At 45.4% G+C, this 25,242-nt stretch overlaps 1 protein-coding gene across 8 annotated transcripts in view; it reads right to left on the bottom strand.

The window, feature by feature from the left end:
• The window catches only part of LOC129837697 (myocyte-specific enhancer factor 2D homolog), an 81,992-nt gene that overhangs the window by 33,683 nt on the left and 23,067 nt on the right, over window positions 1–25,242 (bottom strand). For all 8 annotated transcript variants that reach the window (XM_055904072.1, XM_055904070.1, XM_055904068.1 and 5 more), the window contains 2 exons: window positions 5,180–5,530; window positions 3,098–3,301 (listed from right to left, as the gene is read on the bottom strand). In XM_055904072.1, the coding sequence (XP_055760047.1) occupies window positions 3,098–3,301; window positions 5,180–5,233 (258 nt within the window). In that variant the 5' untranslated portion in view covers window positions 5,234–5,530. The remainder of the gene's footprint in view (window positions 1–3,097; window positions 3,302–5,179; window positions 5,531–25,242) is intronic.

The following is a 25,242-nucleotide window of genomic DNA, read 5'->3' as shown; positions in this document are numbered from 1 at the left end:
CATCACACTTCCATGCTTCACGGTGGGAACCACACATGCAGAGATCATCCGTTTACCGATTCTGCATCTCACGAAGACACAGCGGTTAGAACCAGAAATCTCAAATTTGGATTCATCAGACCAAAGAACAGATTTCCACTGGTCTAATGTCCATTGCTCGTGTTTCTTGGCCCAAGTCTCCTCTTCTTATTGCTGTCCTTTAGTAGTGGTTTCTTTGCAGCAATTTGACCATGAAGGCCTGATTCACAGAGTCTCCTCTGAACAGTTACTTGAACTCTAAAGCATTTATTTGGGCTGCCAATTTCTGAGGCTGATAACTCTAATGAACGTATCTTCTGCAGCAGAGGTAACTCTGGGTCTTCCTTTCCTGTGGCGGTCCTCATGGGAGCCAGTTTCATCATAGCGCTTGATGGCTTTTGCGACTGCACTTGAAGAAACTTTGAATTTCTTTAAATGTTCCACATTGACTGACCTTCATGTCTTAAAGTAATGGACTGTCGATTCTCTTGCTTATTTGAGCTTGGACTTGGTCTTTTACCAATTAGGGCTATCTTCTGTATACCACCCCTACCTTGTCACAACACAACTGATTGGCTCAAATGCATTAAGAAATTCCACAAATTAACTTTTAACAAGGCACACCTGTTAATTGAAATGCATTCCAGGTGACTACCTCATGAAGCTGGTTGAGAGAATGCCAAGAGTGTGCAAAGCTGTCATCAAGGCAAAGGGTGGCTACTTTAAAGAATCTAAAATATAACATATATTTTAATTTGTTGAACACTTTTGGTTACTACATGATTCCATATGTGTAATTTTTGTGTTGATGTCTTCATTATTATTCTACAACGTACCCTTGAATGAGTTGGTGTCCAAACGTTTGACTGGTACTGTATGTATGCACATTTCAGTTTTAGTATCATGCTTTTGAGCATTGGGTCTGTATATTTGTGTGTTTGTATATTTATGTGTGTGTATATTAATGTACTGTGTGTGTGTGTGTGTGTGTGTGTGCGCGTGCGAGTAGGGTACATAATAAGTATAACATATGACTAAGTGTGTGTGCGTGACTGCATCCAACTCCATAATTCATACACCAAAGCACTTGCTTGGAGAGACGCGGGGAGGCAGAGCGGCAAATGGACACATTTTGTGCCTATCCGCTCAACCCCTCTCCTCTCTCTCCCTGTCTTTCCCCGCTCACCAGTGCCAAGCGATTCATCTAAACTCTGCCCCTCTCCCTCGCTAAACAATACAGATAAAACTAAACAAGCTAGAAGGAGCCTCTCGGTCTGAGGAATGGCAGTAGAACAGTGGTTCTCCTCTGGGCCTGAGGCTTGCTGAAGGAGATGGAGATGCATGGGGGAACCCTCATATGGATTCAGGCAGTGACACACTCCCGCGCCGAGGCATCTGGCCTGAATATTGTATGAGGCATTCTCACGGGCCACTGCAGAGCGGGCGCATGCACACAAACATGAAGGCTTACACACAAATACAGGCAGACACACACACAGTCATTGGAGCTTAAGCTAATGTGGCCCGGAGCGGCCCAAATCCCTGCCACAGCACACACACTTAAGAGCCATCTGCAACTGGAGCTCCATGTAGCCCTCACCTCTGCCATCCACAGACAGAAAGACAGAGGAGAGAGAAACAACGAGAGAGACACTCTGAATGCCATCTCAGTTATTCCACGTGGTAATGGACAGCTGCAACGGCTGTACCAAGAATTTCATGATCCAGTGACATGGTCTTTATAGAACGAAAAGGCTTCACTGTATATGAATTATTAGTGGTAAGTTAATATTTAAATAGCCAGTTAAAATGTATCTGCCCATTTGTTATGAATCCATGAGAAAACCTGTATATAAAAGGGTCAAGGCAGATAAATGATACAGCACATCCATGTTGGTGAAAAAAAAGATACCACTTGAGCGCTCATTCGCTCAATGTAACCTCATTCACATTCCCCATCTAGAAACTCTCTCTATGCTCCTCCTCCTTCGTGCAACCCTCCATTTTGTGATAGCGTGGTTCCAGGGGGACCGGAGGCTTTTTGTTGGAGTGGCCTTGTAGCCCCGGCCAAGGCTAGGGGGTGGTGACAGCAGGTCCAGCTGTCCCTACCTCTGCCCTCCCACCATGATCCCAGGCACCAGGCAGCCAGCCAGGCCTGGATGGGTGGATGGATACTGGAACAGGCCCCACACGAGCCTGTAATCTGGCCACAGCACACTGGTGTACATTTAGGGCCTTCTAGAGCCAGCCTATGTTAGCTAGGGGCGGCAAGGCTAGGCTAACTGCCCTCAGTCTCTCTCTCGAGGTCTGTTTCCTTCTCGGTCTCTCTGAGGTAATGTCATGGAAATTACTGTACCTGCCCTCTCACTCCCTCTCACTAGACATTTGCTTTAAGAGGAATTAAGGCTTGTAGCTTGTGTTTATATTTGTCTACTCTGGCTATGACAAAACACAACATCCAAACAACTCTGGATTCAACCAAGGATTCAGAGAAAAGCACACACCAAAAAATAAAAGTGATCTTGAATACTCTAAAAAAGAAAAGAGAAAGAAAAAAACATCCCTTTCTCTTACTACCTAAATAAAGACCTGATGGCTTTGGATTGAAAGCGCTCATCCAGACCAGAGTGGTAGTAGTCAAAAATAGAACAGCTCTTGATATCAAGAAAACATAACACCAGGTCACGTGGGCCTGTTATCAAATATAAATCATGAACAGAAATATTCGCTACTTAATTTATCAACAAAATGTAAAAAAATATATTTATATACAAAATAAAACAATCAACAGGTTATAGGCAAACCCTAAAATAAAGTGTTATCAAATGTAAACTACCTTCTAAACAAGCATATTATGGCCATATTACAACCACGGATGTAAAAACAAAATGAAACACAGCGAGCCATTTCATTACCGCCTCTCCTCCATGGCACTGTACTAAAATACCATATTGTAACACCTCTCCCCTCCCCCATCTCCCCCTCTACCTCAGAACACACAACCACCCTGTTCACTCTCTCCTGCAGGGAACTGCACAGTAACACCTCTCCTCCTCCTCCTCTCTCCCTCCTCCATTACCTCCATGATGTCGACGTTGGTACGGCTCTCGTGGGGCTCGTTGTACTCGGTGTATTTGAGCAGGACCTTGTCCATGTCGGTGCTGGCGTACTGGAACAGCTTGTTGGAGTGGTTGAAGATGATGAGGGCGATCTCACAGTCGCACAGCACGCTCAGCTCATACGCCTTCTTCATCAGGCCAAACTTCCTCTTGGTGAACGTCACCTGTGAGGGGAGGGATGGTGTGGGTGTATTAGAGGGTGGTAGGGAAGGGATGTTGTGGGGGAGGGTATTGGGAAGGAGAAGGGGGGATTGGCAGGTGATATTGGGAAGGGGAGAGGGATATTTGGCATAGAAGGAAAGAGGAAGAACAATAACATTAGCGATACTGTAAAAGTGAAGGAATTTGTAGTACTGTATAATAATTGGTTAAACGTAATACAAGTGGGAGGGACTATATCAATAACAGTAAATAATAGTCTCTTAGAGAACAGCCAATGTGTGAACAAACAACACATTACAGACAGCTAATTAAAGGTGACAACAGGGATGAGGTCCTGCAGTGTGTTGTGGTTCTGTTTAATACCACTCCCTTGGTTTTGAGGCATTTATGCAAATAGGGGAATTTGAGTTTGTTTGTTTTGCTGTAGACAGGATCAGAGAGGAGCGAGAAGAAGCAGATGCACGGAAAGGAACCACACTGCCATGTGAGACCTTCAATTGCTCGCTCTCTCTTTCTCGCTCTCTCCATCTCCCCTCTCTCTCTATAATTGCTTGAGCACCCCCATGTTACACTGATGCCTCTCTGTGGGGCAGGAGCCAGCTTGTGCTCTCTCCTTGTCCTCCCCACGGTCTCAGTCTCCCTCTCTCACTGTCTCCGTCTCTCTCGTTTCCTCGCTCTCATTTTCTTTCCTCTCCCTTTTCCTCTCTGCGTCGGTCTTGCTCACTCATTGCTTCCCGCTGCCACAAATCAAATTATATCGGGGTCGTATCCATGGGCAACCGCCTACCACCTCCCTCCCTCAAACCCCATCACACACACTCCCACAATCATCTCCCCACACACACACACACACACACACACACACACACACACACACACACACACAGAGCAGAACATAGAAACAAGGGGAAGAAAGTTCAGCGAGGACAATGGCAAGCCAGGCTCACAGAGCTGATAAACAATACTATTACAATGATTCTCATAACCAATTATAAGATGGTTTATCATGAAGAGAAATGCTCTGATTTGTCGGAGGCGTGAGGTACACCGAGTCTTCAACAATAATTAGTCTTGATCCTTCTTTCGACATGAATGCCAAGATAAACAAGCTGAACATAACTGACATTAAGAACAGAATTGCAAGTAACCAATGGCAACGAACGACAGAACAAGACATCCGCCATGAGAGGGATGAGTTGTTTCATGGCCGTGTCCTGACGAGTGTGGTTGTGTGGCGAGGAGAGGAGGAAGCCACAGTGACAACCACAGCCTCCCCAGCTGCTCTACTTTCTGCACCTGCAATGTTTCAGGAGTGTTCATGGTCTCTGTAGCATTCGGCGTTCAGTTAATAATCCATTACTATGTAAACTATTTGTGGTTCTCGCTCTCTTTTCACAACATGTATTTCACATGCTGTTGAATTTCCGTCAGAGTCTATAGCCTTGGGGGCGGGGCCAATCCATTAGTGCTAATGACAGTATCTTGTGATCAACATCTAGTAGGATGATGGTTCACCAATATTCTTCAACTTTTGATGAATCAACATAATGCTTGAATGCCTGAAGCATTTTGAGTCTCTGTGTGTGCTGCTCTATGAAAATGGGCACCTATAAAGAAATACAAAAAGCTTAAGATGATTTCAGGACCTCGGGCCACCTAGTGTCTAAAATACTCAGATTCTACTCAGCCAGGGACATTTTGGGGATGGCAGACGCATCACATCCATTACTCAATAAGCTCAATGAACCAAAGCCCATTAACTAGTTGACTCATTTTAGAAGGATCATTTAGCCTTTCATTGTCTTGGAAAAATACTGGTGTAGTCATAGGCATGATAGAGTTTCTACATACAAAGAAACATTATCCACACACACACACACCTGTCTGTTCCGTTCATCTGTGATCCTCTGTATTTGGATCTTTTTCCTTCCCATGGTTCCGGTCTGGCGGTGGGAGGGGCAGGGGGCGTGGCGGGGTCGGAGGGCACGGCTGTCCTGTGGAGGTGGTTGGTGGGCACTGTTGCCGACTAGGCGTTTGGCTGTCGCACTCTTTCTCGTACACACTCTCTCTATCTCCCTCCGCTCCACCTGTCTGAGGCAGCTGGTCTAGGAGCTCTTACCCCTGCAGGAAATAAGGAAGAAGAATGGGGCCACGTGGCGGGGCCTTCAGATCATGGTCACTACAGCAGGCAGGTCATCCACTGGTCCTCTGAATCTGCAGGTGTGTTACTCCTGGAAAACAGAGAGCATCGGATCAGTATGACATTCAGGAGAGGTAGAGGTATCGTTCATGTACCATTCCTGCCAACATCCTTCAGAATCAACAATTGTCTTAGCCTTTTAACCTCAACAGTACTCGACAGAGAAACCAAAGCGATGCATTTAAGTCAGGGTTCCTTTCGGACAAATTAGAAGCACGCTTCGAAAGAGCAGCCGCAGCAGCAGCGGGGGGAACTGAAGGATGGGGAAGCCTTCTCTTGGGGTTAGTGTTCCATGGGGGCAAGTGTGCTTGGCGCACTGTGGAGCGGGAGCCCCTCAGGGGGGCCACGGGGAGGGAGGCTGTGCTGTGTCAGCTTTATTAGAGGCATCACCGCCACATAACTGATCTGTTGGTTGCCCACAGCAACTCGCTGCCTGCCCGACCTGACGTGCTGCATGTGATTCCCAATTGAATGCCGAGCCCGGCCCCATGGCCCAGTGAGGCTGCTCGCCATGTGTGGGCGGGACGCTAGTGCTCAGAGCTTCCGTTTTGAAGTAGGCTCTAGGATTCTGTCACTGAACCCGTAATGTTATCATTACCACTAGGTTTTGTTATCTAAACTGTGGTAATTTGGCACAGTTCCATGTTAGATAACCCACAGTGTTCCTTTAATATAAGGAAAATAAGTGTATTTAAAGATAAATATTTAATTGAAGATGGAAAAGTCCAGGTCAAATCCGCAGTTGAATTAATAACAAAGCTGGCCACCCCATCTCTGTTTTGGTAAAAAGCTGAGGGATGGGACTGGATAAATGTAACCACTCTCAAATTCATAGAAAGATCTATGGACTGACCATCTATAAGAATCTAAATTATCGTTTTAACCATGTTTTGAGGCTATATAGTGTTTGTTTATATTTATAATGTTTACAAACATTGGAGTAAAAACAAGCTTTTATTTTGGATTCTGATAGGGTGTGACAGTTGAACTAAGCTCATGAGGCATTTCTAAAGTTATATTCTTTTAAGAATCATTAGGTAAATATCATTATTTGAATTAGTTCAAAAGTGGGTGCAGCAACTGCAGATTGCCCCTTTAACTAAACAGGGTTTTATTATTTATTTTTTTGCAATGTATAGCAATTTCTAACAACAAAAAGAGAGAGGGCAAATGAGAGAGTGCAGAGTACGTGTGCATATGAATGAATGAATGAACGAACGAGCAGACAGCAACCCGGGAATGGCAACAGAGGCATGGACAATTTTAATTAAGCCCCACTACTACTACTATTTGTGGTTCAGCCTTAAAAATAGCTCTCTATATATACACCCAGACTGTGTACTGTTCCAACACACCCGCATGACAGTGGGAGCCAAGTCATTGCATTAGAGAGAGTGCATCTGGAAAGCCTTGAGTGCAGTTTCAACACTACATCACCCATTGTTTACCTGAGAGAATAGTAAAACCACCCCCTGATTAATGCCTGCTCTGCCTCCATTACCATAAAAAACAAAACAATGACGTGATAGAACGGGTTCTGTGTGTCGATGTGTGCACATACCACACATTTGCTTATAGCTGATGCAATTGCATTCACTATGGCAATGCGTTCTCCATGAATTATGCACTACGTATTTGGCTTGGAAGCAGGACAATGGGAGAAGTCTGAGAAAAGGGTGTTATGCATGTCATAGTTGTTCTCTTAAAAATAAAACCCTAACAAAAGAACTAGAGGCAGCTTCAGCTCTCGTTTTACATGGAAAATATGGAGGGGGTTGTATTAGGTTATTTCCGCGGCAATGGAATTACGCTTTGACGCTTTTTCACTTTGGCATACATTTTCAACAAAAACAATTGATTTCAAAGTTCAACAAAGCAATGCACAAGGACTACTTTGAACAATTTACACAGAACATTTCACAAAAACACATTTACTGGAAGAACTGTGCAGATGCAAAGTTTGGTAACATAATTACTGTAAAATCTCCCTCAGTTTATTACGCAACCACATTTTAGAAAAAAGTAAATATCTGCTCCAATTAAGATTAAAATATGTCTGCAGAAAGAACATTCGACACCATTAGTTTGAAAAATTATATTTTGGTTATTGAACTACAGTAGGTGTAGTGGAATTACATCATGAGTCCCTGATCTGTACTATATAGAAATGCATAATTATGGCTATGAATATAATTCTCTTCATGGTGATGTATCCTGAATAGGTACAGAAAAAAGGTAGAAATATGCAACATCCTTCTTTTGGGTATTATTGTAATGAGCTCCGCCCCCAAACAAGACCACATTTGGTCTGTCCGGACTAGACCAAATCTAAAACAATCATAGGCGTCTATGTTTCACAAGATTGGACATCACAGTAGAGTCGAGTACAGTACAGCAGAGCATAGTAAGGGAATATGTTCAGTATAGTACATTCAATTATACTGTACTTTACTAGTGTACTGTACTACTTTACTCTACTGTCCAAACTTGTGAAACATAGACTTCTATGATTGGAACAAATTTGGTCTGGCCAGGGCGGACTGACCAAATTTCAACATCCATGGACGTGCGATGTTGGTCAGTGCCCAGTGGGTGAGGATGCTTGTTACAGTAAATGGAAAAAGGGTTGGTGTCAGTAAGAACCGAGAGAGGTGACATTAATGAGAGAGAGAGAGGAGAGAGAGAGGCAAGAAGAGCCTTCTATGCCATCAAAAGGAACATAAAATTTGACATACCAATTAGGATCTGTCAAAAAAACATTTGAATCAGTTCTAGAACTCATTGCCCTTTATGTTTGTGAGGTCTGGAATCCACTCACCAAACAATAATTCACAAAATGGGACAAACATCAAATTGAGACTGCATGCAGAATTCTGCAAAAATATTCTCTGTGTACAATCATAAAACAACAAATATCATGCAGAGCAGAATTAGGTCGATACCCCACTAATTATCGAAAACCAGAAAAGAGACGTTAAATTCTACAACCACCTAAAAGGAAGCGATTCCCAGACATTCCATAACAAAGCCATCACCTACAGAGGTGTGAACCTGGAGAAGAGTCCCCTAAGCACTGCTGGTCCAGCAACACAATTAGGCCCAGCCAAATCATAAGAAAACAAAAATATAATTACTTGACACATTGGATTAAAAAAAATAAAAATTAAACAGAGCAAACTAGAATGCTATTTGGCCCTAAACAGAGAGTACACAGTGACAGAATACCTGACCACAGTGACTGACACAAAATTAAGGAAATCTTTGACTATGTACAGACTCAGTGAACATAGCCTTGCTATTGAGAAAGGCCGCTGAAGGCAGACCTGGCTCTCATGAGAAGACAGGCTATGTGCACACTGCCCACAAAATTAGGTGGAAACTGAGCTGCACTTCCTAATCTCCTGCCAAATGTATGACCATATTAGAGACACATATTTCCCTCAGAGACCCACAAAGAATCTGAAAACACATACAATTTTGATAAACTCCCATATCTATTAAGTGAAATACCACAGTGTGCAATCACAGTAGTAAGATTTGTGACTTGTTGCCACATGAAAAGGGAAACCAGTGAAGAACAAACACCATTGTAAATACAACCTATATTTATGTTTATTTATTTTCCCATTTGTACTTTAACTATTTGTACATCATTACAACACTGTATATAGACATAATATGATATTTGAAATGTCTTTATTCTTTTGGCAGTGTGGTGCCAGGACAACAACCGCTCCCTCAATGTGAGCAAAACAAAGGAGCTGATCGTGGACTATAGAACTACAGGCCCCCATTCACATCGACAGGGCTGAAGTGGAGCGGGTCGAGATGTTTCAAGTTTCTTGTTGTCCACATCACCAACAAACTATTATAGTCCAAACACACCAAGACAGTTGTGAAGAGGGCACGACAACACCTTTTCCTTCAGGAGACTGAAAAGATGTGGCATTGGTCCCCAGATCCTCAAAAAGTTCTACAGCTGCACCATCGAGAACACCCTGACCGGTTGCATCACTGCCTGGTATGGCAACTGCTCGGCATCTTACCTTAAGGCGCTACAGAGGGTAATGCGTATGGCCCAGTACATCACTGGGGCCAAGCTTCCTGACATCCAGGACCTATATAATAGGAGGTGTCAGAGGAAGGCCCAAAGAAATTGTCAAAGACTCCAGTCACCCAAGTCCATAAACTGTTCTCTCTGCTACTGCACCGCAAGCCGTACCGGAGCGCCAAGTCTAGGACCAAAAGGCTCCTTAACCGCTTCTACCCCCAAGCCATAAGACTGAACCAGGTTTTCCTCTAGGTTTTTGCCTGTGCTTTGCTCTATACGTTTATTTTTATCATAAAAGACTCCATAGCCTTGCCAATGACAAGTATACCCATAACATGATGCAGCCACCACTATGCTTGAAAGTATGAAGAGTGGTACTCAGTGATTTTTGTGTGGATTTGCCCCAAACATAACGCTTTGTAGGCAGGACATAAAGTTCATTTCTTTGCAATATGGCACTGTCTTCCTTCTTTACACTCTGTAATTTAGGTTAGTATTGTGGAGTAACTACAATGTTGTTGATCCATCCTCTGTCACGCCCTGGCCTTAGTATTCTTTGTTTTCTTTATTATTTTAGTTAGGTCAGGGTGTGACATGGGGAATGTTTATGTTTTGTTGGTTTTGGGTGTTTCTATGGTAAAGGGGTTATGGGGTGTAGTATATGGGTTTGTGTTGAGTTCAGATGTCTAGCGTTGTCTATGTATGTTTAGTTATCTAGGAGAGTCTATGGTTACCTGAATGAGTTCCCAATTAGAGACAGCTGATTTCGGTTGTCTCTGATTGGGAGCCTTATTTAGGGTAGCCATAGGCTCTCATTGGTTGTGAGTAATTGTCTATGTCAGAACGTTTGTAGCCTGTGTGTGTAAGTGCACAACGTTATTTAGCTTCACGGTCGTTTGTTGTTTTGTTCGTTTTGTTAAAGTGTTTCGTGTTTATTTTTCGTCATCTTAAAAAATAAAAGAAGATGGCTTACTTTCCAAAAGCTGCGTTTTGGTCCATCAATCCGCCACACGATCGTGACAGAATTACTCACCATAGGACCAAGCGGCATGGAAAGCGGCAACAGGACCTACCTACACAGGATTCATGGACATGGGAGGAGATACTGGATGGTAAGGGGCCGTGGGCTCAACCGGGAGAATATCGCCTTCCTCGTGAAGAGCTGGAGGCAGCTAAAGCCGAGAGGAGGCGATATGAGGAGGCAGCACGGAGACAAGGCTGGAAACCCGTGAGTACAACCCAAAAATTTCTTGGGGGGGGCCTTAAAGGGAGTGTGGCGAAGTCAGGTAGGAAACCTGCGCCTACTCCCTGTACTTACCGTGGAGAGCGAGAGTACGGGCAGACACCGTGTTACGCAGTAGAGCGCACGGTGTCTCCTGTACGCGTGCATAGCCCGGTTCGGTACATTTCAGCTCCACGTATCGGCCGGGCTAGACTGAGCGTTGAGCCGTATGTCATGAAGCCGGCCCAACGCATCTGGTCACCAGTGCGTCTCCTCGGGCCGGCGTACATGGCACCAGCCTTACGCATGGTGTCCCCGGTTCGCCTACATAGGCCGGTGCGGGTTATTCCACCTCCCCGCACTGGTCAGGCGACTGGGAGCATACAACCAGGTAAGGTTGGGCAGGCTCGGCGTTCAAGGGAGCCAGTACGCCTGCACGGTCCGGTATTTCCGGCGCCACCTCCCCGCCCCAACCCAGTACCACCAGTGCCTCCTCCACGCACTAGCTATATGGTGCGTGTCTCCAGCCCTTTACCACCAGTGTCTAAACCACGCACCAAGCCTCCTGTGTGTCCCCAGAGTCCTGTGCGTCCTGTTGCTGCTCCCCGCACTAGCCCTGAGATGCGTGTCCCCAGCCCGGTGCCACCAGTCCCGGCACCACGCACCAGGCCTACAGTGCGCCTCAGCCGGCAGGAGTCTGCCGTCTGCACAGCGATGACTGAACTGCCCGTCTGCCAAGCGCCATCTGAGCCATCCGTCTCCCCAGCGCCATCTGAGCCATCCGTCTCCCCAGCGCCATCTGAGCCATCCGTCTGCAATGAGCCTGCAAAGCCGCCCGTCTGCCATGAGCCTGCAAAGCCGCCCGTCTGCCATGAGCCCACTGAGCCGTTCGCCAGACAGGAGCCGCTAGAGCCGCCAGCCAGACAGGAGCCGCTAGAGCCGTCCGTCAGACAGGATCTGCCAGAGCCGCCAACCAGACAGGATCTGCCAGAGCCGCCAACCAGACAGGATCTGCCAGAGCCGCCAACCAGACAGGATCTGCCAGAGCCGCCAACCAGACAGGATCTGCCAGAGCCGCCAACCAGACAGGAGCAGCCAGATCAGTCAGCCAGCCATGAGCAGCCAGATCCGTCAGCCAGCCATGAGCAGCCAGATCCGTCAGCCAGCCATGAGCAGCCAGATCCGTCAGCCAGCCATGAGCAGCCAGATCCGTCAGCCAGCCATGAGCAGCCAGATCCGTCAGCCAGCCATGAGCAGCCAGATCCGTCAGCCAGCCATGAGCAGCCAGATCCGTCAGCTAGCCATGAGCAGCCAGATCCGTCAGCTAGCCATGAGCAGCCAGATCCGTCAGCTAGCCATGAGCAGCCAGATCCGTCAGCTAGCCATGAGCAGCCAGATCCGCCAGCTAGCCATGAGCAGCCAGATCCGTCAGCCAGCCATGAGCAGCCAGATCCGTCAGCCAGCCATGAGCAGCCAGATCCGTCAGCCAGCCATGAGCAGCCAGATCCGTCAGCCAGCCATGAGCAGCCAGATCCGTCAGCCAGCCATGAGCAGCCAGATCCGTTAGCCAGCCATGAGCAGCCAGATCTGTCAGCCAGCCATGGGCCGTCCCTCAGTCCGGAGCTGCAGTCTCTCAGTCCGGAGCTGCAGTCCCTCAGTCCGGAGCTGCCATTCCTCAGTCCGGAGCTGCCATTCCTCAGTCCGGAGCTGCCCCTTACCCTGGTGCTGCCCCTTACCCTGGTGCTGCCCCTTACCCTGGTGCTGCCCCTTACCCTGGTGCTGCCCCTTACCCTGGTGCTGCCCCTTACCCTGGTGCTGCCCCTTACCCTGGTGCTGCCCCTGACCCTGGTGCTGCCCCTGACCCTGGTACTGCCCCTGACCCTGGTACTGCCCCTTACCCTGGTACTGGCCCTTAGTCCGGAGCTGCCATTCCTCAGTCCGGAGCTGCCATTCCTCAGTCCGGAGCTGCCCCTTACCCTGGTGCTGCCCCTTACCCTGGTGCTGCCCCTTACCCTGGTGCTGCCCCTTACCCTGGTGCTGCCCCTTACCCTGGTGCTGCCCCTGACCCTGGTACTGCCCCTGACCCTGGTACTGCCCCTTACCCTGGTACTGGCCCTTAGTCCGGAGCTGCCATTCCTCAGTCCGGAGCTGCCCCTTAATGCAATGGGCTTAATGTGGAGGGGGGTCATTTGGAGGAAGCCTAGGAGGTGGTTAGGGACTGTGGTGACGTGGGGACCACAACCTGAGCCGGAGCCGCCACCGTGGATGGAAGCCCACCCAGACCCTCCCCTAGACTGTGTATGGTGCGCCCGGAGTTCGCACCTTAAGGGGGGGGTTATGTCACGCCCTGGCCTTAGTATTCTTTGTTTTCTTTATTATTTTAGTTAGGTCAGGGTGTGACATGAGGAATGTTTATGTTTTGTTGGTTTTGGGTGTTTCTATGGTAAAGGGGTTATGGGGTGTAGTATATGGGTTTGTGTTGAGTTCAGATGTCTAGCGTTGTCTATGTATGTTTAGTTATCTAGGAGAGTCTATGGTTACCTGAATGAGTTCCCAATTAGAGACAGCTGATTTCGGTTGTCTCTGATTGGGAGCCTTATTTAGGGTAGCCATAGGCTCTCATTGGTTGTGAGTAATTGTCTATGTCAGAACGTTTGTAGCCTGTGTGTGTAAGTGCACAACGTTATTTAGCTTCACGGTCGTTTGTTGTTTTGTTCGTTTTGTTAAAGTGTTTCGTGTTTATTTTTCGTCATCTTAAAAAATAAAAGAAGATGGCTTACTTTCCAAAAGCTGCGTTTTGGTCCATCAATCCGCCACACGATCGTGACATCCTCAGTTTTCTCCTACCACAGCCATTAAAACGCATTGTTTTAACTGGGGTATTGTGTGAACGCCATTGACACACAATCTCAATTTAATCAATTTAAAATTCAGGCTGTAACAAAATGTGTAAAAAGTCAATGGGTGTGAATACTTTCTGAAGTGTTGATATTAGTTGGCAGGGGTATTTACTTCAACATTATTGTGTTTTGATGTAAATCTAATACCTTTCAAAAAAAATTCTGGTCAATGTTGTCCAAGACCCTTTTTTCCATATGTTTGAGCAGAAATGAAAGCCTTTCCTTATTCCACATTTTTTGGATGGAAAATGGTTGCAAAATGTATATATGCCTTCATTTCTAAAACATTTAATTTGACATGCTCCTATGAACTTCATGTGTGTGTGCTCATAGGTCCTTTTAGATGTAAATGCCCAATATAATAGCAAACCATAGAAACTCTGGAGTGGGTTGTTATATTTGCCAAAGACTGTAGAAGTAACAGGTTTATACTGAAAATACTCAAACTAAAACAGAAAACACTTTTGAGTTTTATGTTATACACTCAAATAGTAGAAGACTAGTGAGTGAGCAGAGCACTACTCCTTCCATAAGAACATTGGTCTACAGTTCAAAGGCAGCGGTCAGTGCGATTTGTCAGTGCGGGCTGGTCACACATGAAAAGGCTGCTTTATCTGCCCGGGTGTTCAAACCTTGACATTTTACCCTTCATGCTGCGGGAGTCAGCCTCTTATGTCTGATGTCAGGTAGAATCTCTCCTCTCACATTGAAGGCAGAGGGCCTGGAGAGTGTCTACTGACTGACTGAATTAAGGAGTGTGAGACACTTTAGACAAGGAACAGATTAACACTGATAAAAGCTATTCTGCAGTGGTCCTTGCATTGAGCCCTGAGGAACCCCTAAAATATATGCAATTTGTATCTGTATTGTTGAAGATATTTTAGTGTGCAGTATACTTTCAACAGCTACACTACATGGGGAAGATCTTTGATCTTTGCATGTAAGGTCAGAACCTTAACGCACTCACGACAGAATAATCCATAAAAAGAACAGATACACAACGGTGCATCATTTGTGTGTAAATTCAGAACATCTGTTGCTGTTCTTTCAACCATTGAGGACCACCTCCTGTTCAGCCTATGAGGAAGCAGAGTCATTGGCTACAAGGTGGTGCAACACAGTAGGAGCCACAGTGTCGCCACCACCTTATCCATCCTGCATCATGTGTCATAGCCTACAGTGCAGAGGCACAGGTGTCACGACTTAGTCATGACATATAGCACAAACGACAATTGCATGCCACAGCAGCAGAGCATATGTGCAGAGAGATGTGTGTTGGAGAGGTTTTGTGCACGTGTATGTCCTTCTGTCAATGCATACTGTATATACGTGTATGTATTAGAGTTCGACCGATTATGATTTTTCAACACCGATACCGATTATTGGAGGACCAAAAAAGCCGATACCGATCAAATCGGCAGATTTTTTAAATGTATTTGTAATAATGACAATTACAACAATACTGAATGAACACTTATTTTAACTTAATATAATACATCAATAAAATCAATTTAGCCTCAAATAAATAATGAAACATGTTCAATTTGGTTTATATAAGGCAAAAACACGGTGTTGGAGAAGAAAGTAAAAGCGCAATATGTGCCATGTAAGAAAGCTAACGTTTAAGTTCCTTGCTCAGAACATGAGAACATATGAAAGCTGGTGGTTCCTTTTAACATAAGTCTTCAATATTCCCAGGTAAGAAGTTTTAGGTTGTAGTTATAGGAATTATAGGACTATTTCTCTCTATACCATTTGTATTTCATATACCTTTGACTATTGGATGTTCTTATAGGCACTTTAGTATTGCCAGTGTAACAGTACAGCTTCCGTCCCTCTCCTCGCTCCTACCTGGGCTCGAACCAGGAACACATCGACAACAGCCACCCTCGAAGCAGCGTTACCCATGCAAAGCAAGGGGAACAACTACTCCAAGTCTCAGAGCGAGTGATGTTTGAAACGCTATTAGCGTGCACCCCGCTAACTAGCTAGCCATTTCATATCGGTTACACCAGCCTAATCTCTGGAGTTGATAGGCTTGAAGTCATAAACAGCGCAATGCTTGAAGCATTGCGAAGAGCTGCTGGCAAAACGCACGAAAGTGCTGTTTGAATGAATGCTTACGAGCCTGCTGGTGCCTACCATCGCTCAGTCAGACTGCTCTATAAAATCATAGCCTTAATTATAACATAATAACACACAGAAATACAAGCCTTAGGTCATTAATATGGTCGAATCATCTCGAAAACAAAAACATTTATTATTTCAGTGAAATACGGAACCGTTCCGTATTTTATCTAACGGGTGGCATCCATAAGTCTAAATATTCCTGTTACATTGCACAACCTTCAATGTTATGTCATAATTACGTAACATTCTGGCAAATTAGTTCGCAACGAGCCAGGTGGGCCAAACTGTTGCATATACTCTGACTCTGCGTGCAATGAACGCAAGAGAAGTGACACAATTTCACCTGGTTAATATTGCCTGCTAACCTGGATATCTTTTAGCTAAATATACAGGATTAAAAATATCTACTTCTGTGTATTGATTTTAAGAAAGGCATTGATGTTTATGGTTAGGTACAGTCATGCAACGATTGTGCTTTTTTCACAAATGCGCTTTTGTTAAATCATCCCCCGTTTGGCGAACTTGGCTGTCTTTATTAGGAAGAAATTGTCTTCACACAGTTTGCAACGAGCCAGGGGCCCAAACTGCTGCATATACCCTGACTCTGTTGCAAGAGAAGTGACACAATTTGCCTAGTTAAAATAAATTCATGTTAGCAGGCAATATTAACTAAATATGCAGGTTTAAAAATATATACTTGTGTATTGATTTTAAGAAAGGCATTGATGTTTATGGTTAGTTAGCAACGACAGTCCTGTTTCGCGAATGCGCACCGCATCGATTATATTCAACGGAGGACACGCTAAATAAACTAGTAATATCATCAACCATGTGTAGTTAACTAGTGATTATGATTGGTTGATTGTTTTTAATAAGATAAGTTTAATGATAGCTAGCAACTTACCTTGGCTTCTTACTGCATTCGCGTAACAGGCAGGCTTCTCGTGGAGTGCAATGTAAGGCAGGTGGTTAGAGCGTTGGACTAGTTAACCATAAGGTTGCAAGATTGAATCCCCGAGCTGACAAGGTAAAAATCTGTCATTCTGCCCTTGAACAAGGCAGTTAACCCACCGTTCCTAGGCCGTCATTGAAAATAAGAATGTGTTCTTATTAACTGACTTGCCTAGTTAAATACAGGTGTAAAAAAAAAAAAAAAAGGCCAAATCGGTGTCCAAAAATACTGATTTCCGATTGTTATGAAAACTTGAAATCGGCCCTAATTAATCGGCCATTCCGATTAATCGTTCGACCTCTAGTATGTATGACTGTGTGTCAGCCTGTCAGTGTAGTCTGCTATACGTGTCAAGCTGTCAATTGTGTGTGTGTGTGTGTGTGTGTGTGTGTGTGTGTGTGTGTGTGTGTGTGTGTGTGTGTGTGTGTGTGTGTGTGTGTGTGTGTGTGTGTGTGTGTGTGTGTGTGTGTGTGTGTGTGTGTGTGTGTGTGTGTGATATATATACACTGGTCAAAAAAATAAAGGGAACACTTAAAAAACACAATGTAACTCCAAGTCAATCACACTTCTGTGAAATCAAACTGTCCACTTAGGAAGCAACACTGATTGACAATAAATTTCACATGCTGTTGTGCAAATGGAATAGACAAAAGGTGGAAATTATAGGCAATTAGTAAGACACCCCCAAAAAAGGAATGGTTCTGCAGGTGGTGACCACACACCACTTCTCAGTTCCTATGCTTCCTGGCTGATGTTTTGGTCACTTTTGAATTCTGGCGGTGCTTTCACTCTAGTGGTAGCATGAGACGGAGTCTACAACCCACACAAGTGGCTCAGGTAGTGCAGCTCATCCAGGATGGCACATCAATGTGAGCTGTGGCAAAAAGGTTTGCTGTGTCTGTCAGCGTAGTGTCCAGAGCATGGAGGCGCTACCAGGAGACAGGCCAGTACATCAGGAGACGTGGAGGAGGCCGTAGGAGGGCAACAACCCAGCAGCAGGACCGCTACCTCGGCCTTTGTGCAAGGAGGTGCACTGCCAGAGCCCTGCAAAATGACCTCCAGCAGGCCACAAATGTGCATGTGTCTGCTCAAACGGTCAGAAACAGACTCCATGAGGGTGGTATGAGGGCCCGACGTCCACAGGTGGGGGTTGTGCTTACAGCCCAACACCGTGCAGGACGTTTGGCATTTGCCAGAGAACACCAAGATTGGCAAATTCGCCACTGGCGCCCTGTGCTCTTCACAGATGAAAGCAGGTTCACACTGAGCACATGTGACAGACGTGACAGAGTCTGGAGACGCTGTGGAGAACGTTCTGCTGCCTGCAACATCCTCCAGCATGACCGGTTTGGCGATGGGTCAGTCATGGTGTGGGGTGGCATTTCTTTGTGGGGCCGCACAGCCCTCCATGTGCTCGCCAGAGGTAGCCTGACTGCCATTAGGTACCGAGATGAGATCCTCAGACCCCTTGTGAGACCATATGCTGACACATGCACATTTGTGGCCTGCTGGAGGTCATTTTGCAGGGCTCTGGCAGTGCACCTCCTTGCACTAAGGCGGAGGTACCGGTCCTGCTGCAGGGTTGTTGCCCTCCTACGGCCTCCTCCACGTCTCCTGATGTACTGGCCTGTCTCCTGGTAGGGCCTCCATGCTCTGGACACTACGCTGACAGACACAGCAAATTTTTTTGCCAGAGTTCGCATTGATGTGCCATCCTGGATGAACTGCACTACCTGAGCCACTTGTGTGGGTTGTAGACTCCGTCTCATGCTACCACTAGAGTGAGAGCACCGCCAGCATTCAAAAGTGATCAAAACATCAGCCAGGAAGCATAGGAACTGAGAAGTGGTCTGTGGTCACCACCTGCAGAATCACTCCTGTTTTGGGGGGTGTCTTGCTAATTGCCTATAATTTCCACCTTTTGTCTATTCCATTTGCACAACAGCATGTGAAATTTATTGTCAATCAGTGTTGCTTCCTAAGTGGACAGTTTGATTTCACAGAAGTGTGATTGACTTGGAGTTACATTGTGTTGTTTAAGTGTTCCCTTTATTTTTTTGAGCAGTATATATATATATATATATATATATATGTGTGTGTGTGTGTGTGTGTGTGTGTGTATATATGTACACATGTCCATCTCTTTGTAAGTTGGATCAGAGCACCCTGGGGCGCAGAGACAACAGTCAGTGGTGTGGGCTGCTGGAGTCAGGCCAGAGCACTGCTGATAAATCCATCACCTTTCCCACTCAGCACCAGAGCCTACCAGGACTGACCACAGACTGCTCATAACAAACACAGCTATACAATAGTTAGGAAACTGTTACTTACACCAATATCAGGAGAAAACTAACATTTACAATTAAATTACATCTCATTGGCAGCTAATTAATGGTTTTGTTTTAAGTATCCAGATCTGTTTGAGAGCAGTTACAAGCTTCGCTGTGTATATGCTTACGCTGCCTTGTTGGCAGACATCACCAATATCAGGGGAGTCACCTACAGCTCTGCTGAGGACTCAGGTTTCATTGGGAGCAGCCAGAATCTCCCTCTCTGGTTGCATGGGGCTACGGGCTCTGGGGAGGCTATCAACAAGACAGATCTCTCTCTCAGTTTGTGGTCCAGGCAAATCAATACTTATATTCAGTATCACCATGGTCACCCTAGCTAGGGTAAAGGTAAAATCCCTTCTCCCTGTATGAACGATGACAGTCTGGCTGCTCCATACAAATGAAATTGCTACTCAGAATCGAATCGAATTCAATCAAACCAGAGTGCCACCACGGTTTTGCGTATAATCATTGCAATCCACACCTGAGGCATGGAGGCCACCTGAACAGACGGGCAGGAGTCTGATTAGTTAGCCTTTCATTGGGGAAGACGTATCCGCAAACACAGGCAGTAACTAGCTACTGATCTCTCTCTCATCCTACCCAGTGGGACTCTGTGCTTTCACCCCAACCTTGGGCTGTAGTCCCAGCACCAGCTGTGGGATATTTACAGCCTGTTGCCTCGTGTTCCAGCACAGCCATTCCGCTCGGCTGGCCCGCTCCACTCTGCCTGTTGATTAACCGCTTGTTTGGTTAGACGGGTGTGCATTGTGCCTTATTAACCGAAGTACTCAGTGTGAAGGTGAATCTGTGTGAGTGATATGGTGGAGAAATGTATGGTGGTGGGCTTGGATTCTTTTGAGGCGAGGAAGGAACGATGGGGGCTGGACCTGGGTCTGCTGTTTGGCTTGTGACTGGGCTTGTGCCTGTGTGCATGCTGCCAACACTGGCAGGGGAATATGATCCCACCCCCCTCCTTCTGTTCACCAATCCTAGGGTGGGTTTTTGGTGAGGGGGTAGCTGAAGTGCAAGAGCAGCACTCCTAGAAAGGGGTGGGAAATTGGATGAGGTTGGACAGGTTTGGGATGGGCGGTAAATAGATCTGCGCTACTCGGCTCGTGAATCACGCCCCCCCTGCCAGTCTTGTCAATACTGCAGTCTACCCCAACAACAAACACACACACACACACACAAACAAACACACACACAAAGACACAACCTCAAAGCACCCAACTGCCACGGAACTACCGCCAACACAAATACACTGCCGGTCAAAAGTTTTCGAACACCTACTCAATCAAGGGTTTTGATTTATTTTTACTATTTTCTACATTGTAGAATAATAGTAAAGACATCAAAACTATGAAATAACACATATGGAATCATGTAGTAACCAAAACAAAAGTGTTAAACAAATCAAAATATATTTTTGATTCTTCAAAGTAGTCACCCTTTGACTTGATAACAGCTTTGCAGACTCTTGGTATTCTCTCAACCAGCTTCACCTGGAATGCTTTTCCAACAGTCTTTAAAGTAGTTCCCACATATTCTGAGCACTTGTTGGCTGCTTTTCCATCACTCTGTGGTCTGACTCATCTCAAACCATCTTGTGGAGGCCAGGTCATCTGCTGCAGCACTCCATCACTCTCCTTCTTGGTCAAATAGGCCTTACACAGCCTGGAGGTGTGTTGGGTCATTGTCCTGTTGAAAAGCAAATGATAGTCCCACTAAGCCCAAACCAGATGGGATGGCGTATCACTTCAGAATGCTGTGGTAGCCATGCTGGTTAAGTGTGCCTTGAATTCTAAATAAATCACAGACAATGTCACCAGCAAAGCACCCCCACACCATAACACCACCTCCTCCAAACTTTACGGTGTAAAATACACATGCGGAGATCCTCCGTTCACCTAAACCGTGTCTCACAAAGACACAGCGGTTGGAACCAAAAATCTTGAATTTGGACTAGACCAAAGGACACATTTCCACTGGTCTAATGTCCATTGCTCGTGTTTCTTGGCCCAAGAAAGTCCCTTCTTATTGGTGTCCTTTAGTAGTGGTTTCTTTGCAGCAATTTGACCATGAAGGCCTGATTCACACAGTCTCCTCTGAACAGTTGATGTTGAGATGTGTCTGTTACTTGAACTCTGTGAAGCATTTATTTGAGCTGCAATTTCTGAGACTGGTAACTAATGAACTTATCCTCTGCTGCAGAGGTAACTCTGGGTCTTCTTTTCCTGTGGCGGTCCTCATGAGAGCCAGTTTCATCATAGCGCTTAATGGTTTTTGCGACTGCACTTGAAGAAACGTTCAAAGTTCTTGAAATGTTCCGCATTGACTGACCTTCATGTCTTAAAATATTGATGGACTGTCGTTTCTCTTTGCTTATTTGAGCTGTTCTTGCCATAATATGGAATCTTACTATCTTCTGTTTACCACCCCTACCTTAACACAACTGATTGTCTCAAACGCATTAGGGAAAGAAATTCCACAAATTAATTTTTAAGAAGGCACACCTGTTAATTGAAATGCATTCCATGTGACTACCTCATGAAGCTGGCTGAGGTGAGGGCACTCAGAGTGTGGTGTCAGGAAAACAACCTCTCATTTAACAAAAAAAATAAGGAGATTATGGTGGACTTCAGGAAACAGCAGAGGGAGCACCCCCTATCCACATCGACGGGACAGCAGCGGAGAAAGTGGAAAGTTTTAAGTTCCTGGGCGTACACATCACAGACAAACTGAAATGGTCCACCCACACAGAGTGGTGTGAAGAAAGTGCAACAGCGCCTCTTCAACCTCAGAAGGCTGAAGAAATGTGGCTCGTCACCAAAAACCCTGACAAACTTTTACAGATGCACAATCGAGAGCATCCTGTCGGGCTGTATCACAGCCTGGTATGGCAACTGCACCGCACTCAACCACAAGGCTCTCCAGAGGGTGGTGCGGTCTGCACAACGCATCACCGGGGGCAATCTACCTGCCCTCCATGACACCTACAGCACCCGATGTCACAGGAAGGCCAAAAAGATCATCAAGGACAACAACCACCCGAGCCACTGCCTGTTCACATCGCTATCATCCAGAAGGCGAGGTCAGTATAGGTGCATCAAAGCTGTTTTTCAATCTCAAGGCCATCAGACTGCTAAACAGCAATCACTAACTCAGAGAGGCTGCTGCCTACTCATATCACATGTATATACTGTATTTTATACCATCTATTGCACCTTGCCTATGCCGCTCGGCCATCGCTCATCCATATACTTATATGTACATATTCTCGTTTACCCCTTTAGATTTGTGTATATTAGGTAGTTGTTGGGGAATTGTTAGATTGCACTGCACTGTCTGTCGGAACTAAACTCAGCAAAAAAAGAAACGTTCCTTTTTCAGGACCGTCCTTCAAAGATAATTCGTAAAAATCCAAATAACTTCACAGATCTTCATTGTAAAGGGTTTAAACACTGTTTAAACACTGCTTGTTCAATGACCCATAAACAATTAATGAACATGCACCTGTGGAACGGTCGGTAAGACACTAACAGCTTACAGATGGTAGGCAATTAAGGTCACAGTTATGAAAACTTGAGACACTAAAAAAAGAGGCCTTTCTACTGACTCTGAAAAACATCAAAAGAAAGATGCCCAGGGTCCCTGCTCATCTGCGTGAACATGCCTTAGGCATGCTGCAAGGAGGCATGAGGACTGCAGATGTGGCCAGGACAATAAATTGCAATGTCCTTACTGTAAGACGCCTAAGACAGCGCTACAGGGAGACAGGACGGACAGCTGATCGTCCTCGCAGTGGCAGACCACGTGTAACAACACCTGCACAGGATCGGTATATCCGAACATCACACCTGCAGGACAGATACAGGATGGCAACAGCAACTGCCCGAGTTACACCAGGAATGCACAATCCCTCCATCAGTGCTCAGACTGTCCGCAATAGGCTGAGAGGCTGGATTGAGGGCTTGTAGGCCTGTTGTAAGGCAGGGCCTCACCAGACATCACCGGCAACAGCATCGCCTATGGGCACAAACTCACCATCGCTGGACCAGACTGAACTGGCAAAAAGTGCTCTTCACTGACGAGTCACGGTTTTGTCTCACCAGGGGTGATAGTCGGATTCGTGTTTTTCGTCGAAGGAATGAGCGTTACACCGAGGCCTGTACTCTGGAGCGGGATCGATTTGGAGGTGGAGGGTCCGTCATGGTCTGGGGCGGTGTGTCACAGCATCATCGGACTGAGCTTCTTGTCATTGCAGGCAATCTCAACACTGTGCGTTACAGGGAAGACATCCTTCTCCCTCATGTGGTACCCTTCCTGCAGGCTCATCCTGACAAGACCCTCTTGACAGTTTTTGTTCAGTTTGTCTCAGTTGTTGAATCTTATGTTCATACAAATATTTACACGTGTTAAGTTTGCAGAAAATAAACGCAGTTGACAGTATGAGGACGTTTCTTTTTTTGCTGAGTTTAGAAGCAAAAGCATTTCATTACACTCGCATTAACATCTGCTAACCACGTGTATGTGACCAATAAAATTTGAGAGAATGCCAAGAGCGTGCAAAGCTGTTATCAAGTCAAAAGGTGGCTATTTGAAGAATCTCAAACATAAAATATATTTTGATTTGTTTAACACTTTTTTGGTTACTACATGATTCCATATGTATTATTTCATAGTTTTGATGTCTTCAATATTATTCTACAATGTATAAAATAGTAAAAAAATAAAATAAAAACTTGAATGAGTAGGTGTTCTAAAACTTTTGACCGGTAGTGCACAACGAATTACAAAACACAAGTCTGTCGCAGAAGGCACTCTCACTTAACTGTGCACAAACACACACATTCATATGCACAAAGAGGGCCACAAGACTGGTGTAGTCAGGTTTGTTGTTGACAGAGGCTCGTCTCCGTCACCACGTCATTCCTGTGGCGATGTGGTTTGACCTGTCAGGTGACATCACAGACTTCACATACAAACAGGACCACACCCACTCACCCAGCCCTGGGAGTTGGCAACTGCTCCCATTCACCTGGAACGCTCCTGGGGCCATGCCAAAACAAAATAATAGCAGGTGCCTAGGTTAAAGTATCCCTTGCTGCTTTCCACAGGTTCTTCCCCCAGTATGTCTCCAATGGGAATACTCAACCCATCATCTTTCTCTTTATTCTCAGCCTTTCAGTTGGAGAAACCTAATGGATACCCCTTCCCCAAAACTTCCCTTTTTCACCTCGCATCAGATGAGGGCCAACCAGCGCTGAAGGTCTGAGAGAAAAACACCCTCTAGACAAAACACTGATGACATCAATGTGACATTAGGGGAGAGGGTGTGTGCGCACAGGTCTGTGTGTGCAAACGTTGGTTGTCACCAGTCGAACATGTTCTGTCAATGAGGCCTCACCAAAGAGGTAGATCAAGATAGTTGACTGGCACTTAAGTACAGCCATCTATCATTATATAATATCACATTTGTTTATTTTTAAGACTACAGTCATTTGTGAATTAAAGCTAATGTACATAGAACTGTACCATGTTTCTATGACATAAACATGATTAGTCTGAAAATACTCAACGGGGCACCAAACCTTGTGATGTTGTTTTCAGGAGATTACCCGTGTTTTGCACAACTCTACGTATAGAAGGAGCTTGCAATGTGTTTGCCAAACATGTAATAATTGTACATTTTTGGTTAGACAACCAAGGTTCTTTCACTAACCTCATTTGAAGAGTTCAACCTAGTTCGATTGTATCCCGCACATCTTCTATGCACCTGCAGTGACTCTCACAAGATTTCTCATCATTCTGTTGTTCTTTGTAGGAGCATTTATTGAGGCTGCATGATCATTAGCAAGGCCTTTTGCTCAAAAGTATATGATCAGTGACTTTATTAAGCATGCTACATGAATATAATTAAAGGAAGTAGAATTGGCATGTCTTGAAAAACTCAACTCCTTTTCAGTTAGTGTCTCAAACACCTATTGAAAACACAGACTTGCAGTGAGCAGCAAATTGCAATGGAAACGTGGAAAATTGGAGATAATTAGCCACACTTCACAGATCGGTAGCTTGAAAGAGTTATTTGTCTCACAGTTATGCGAGTCACGAAAGAACAGACAAAAATAAACGATAATGTAAGGCCATATTTAATA

The sequence above is a fragment of the Salvelinus fontinalis genome, chromosome 38, assembly GCF_029448725.1.
Source record: "Salvelinus fontinalis isolate EN_2023a chromosome 38, ASM2944872v1, whole genome shotgun sequence".
In the NCBI taxonomy this organism is placed as follows: domain Eukaryota; kingdom Metazoa; phylum Chordata; class Actinopteri; order Salmoniformes; family Salmonidae; genus Salvelinus; species Salvelinus fontinalis.
The sequence above is the reverse complement of the archived record's forward strand: the minus strand, read 5'-3'. Positions and strand labels throughout refer to the sequence as shown.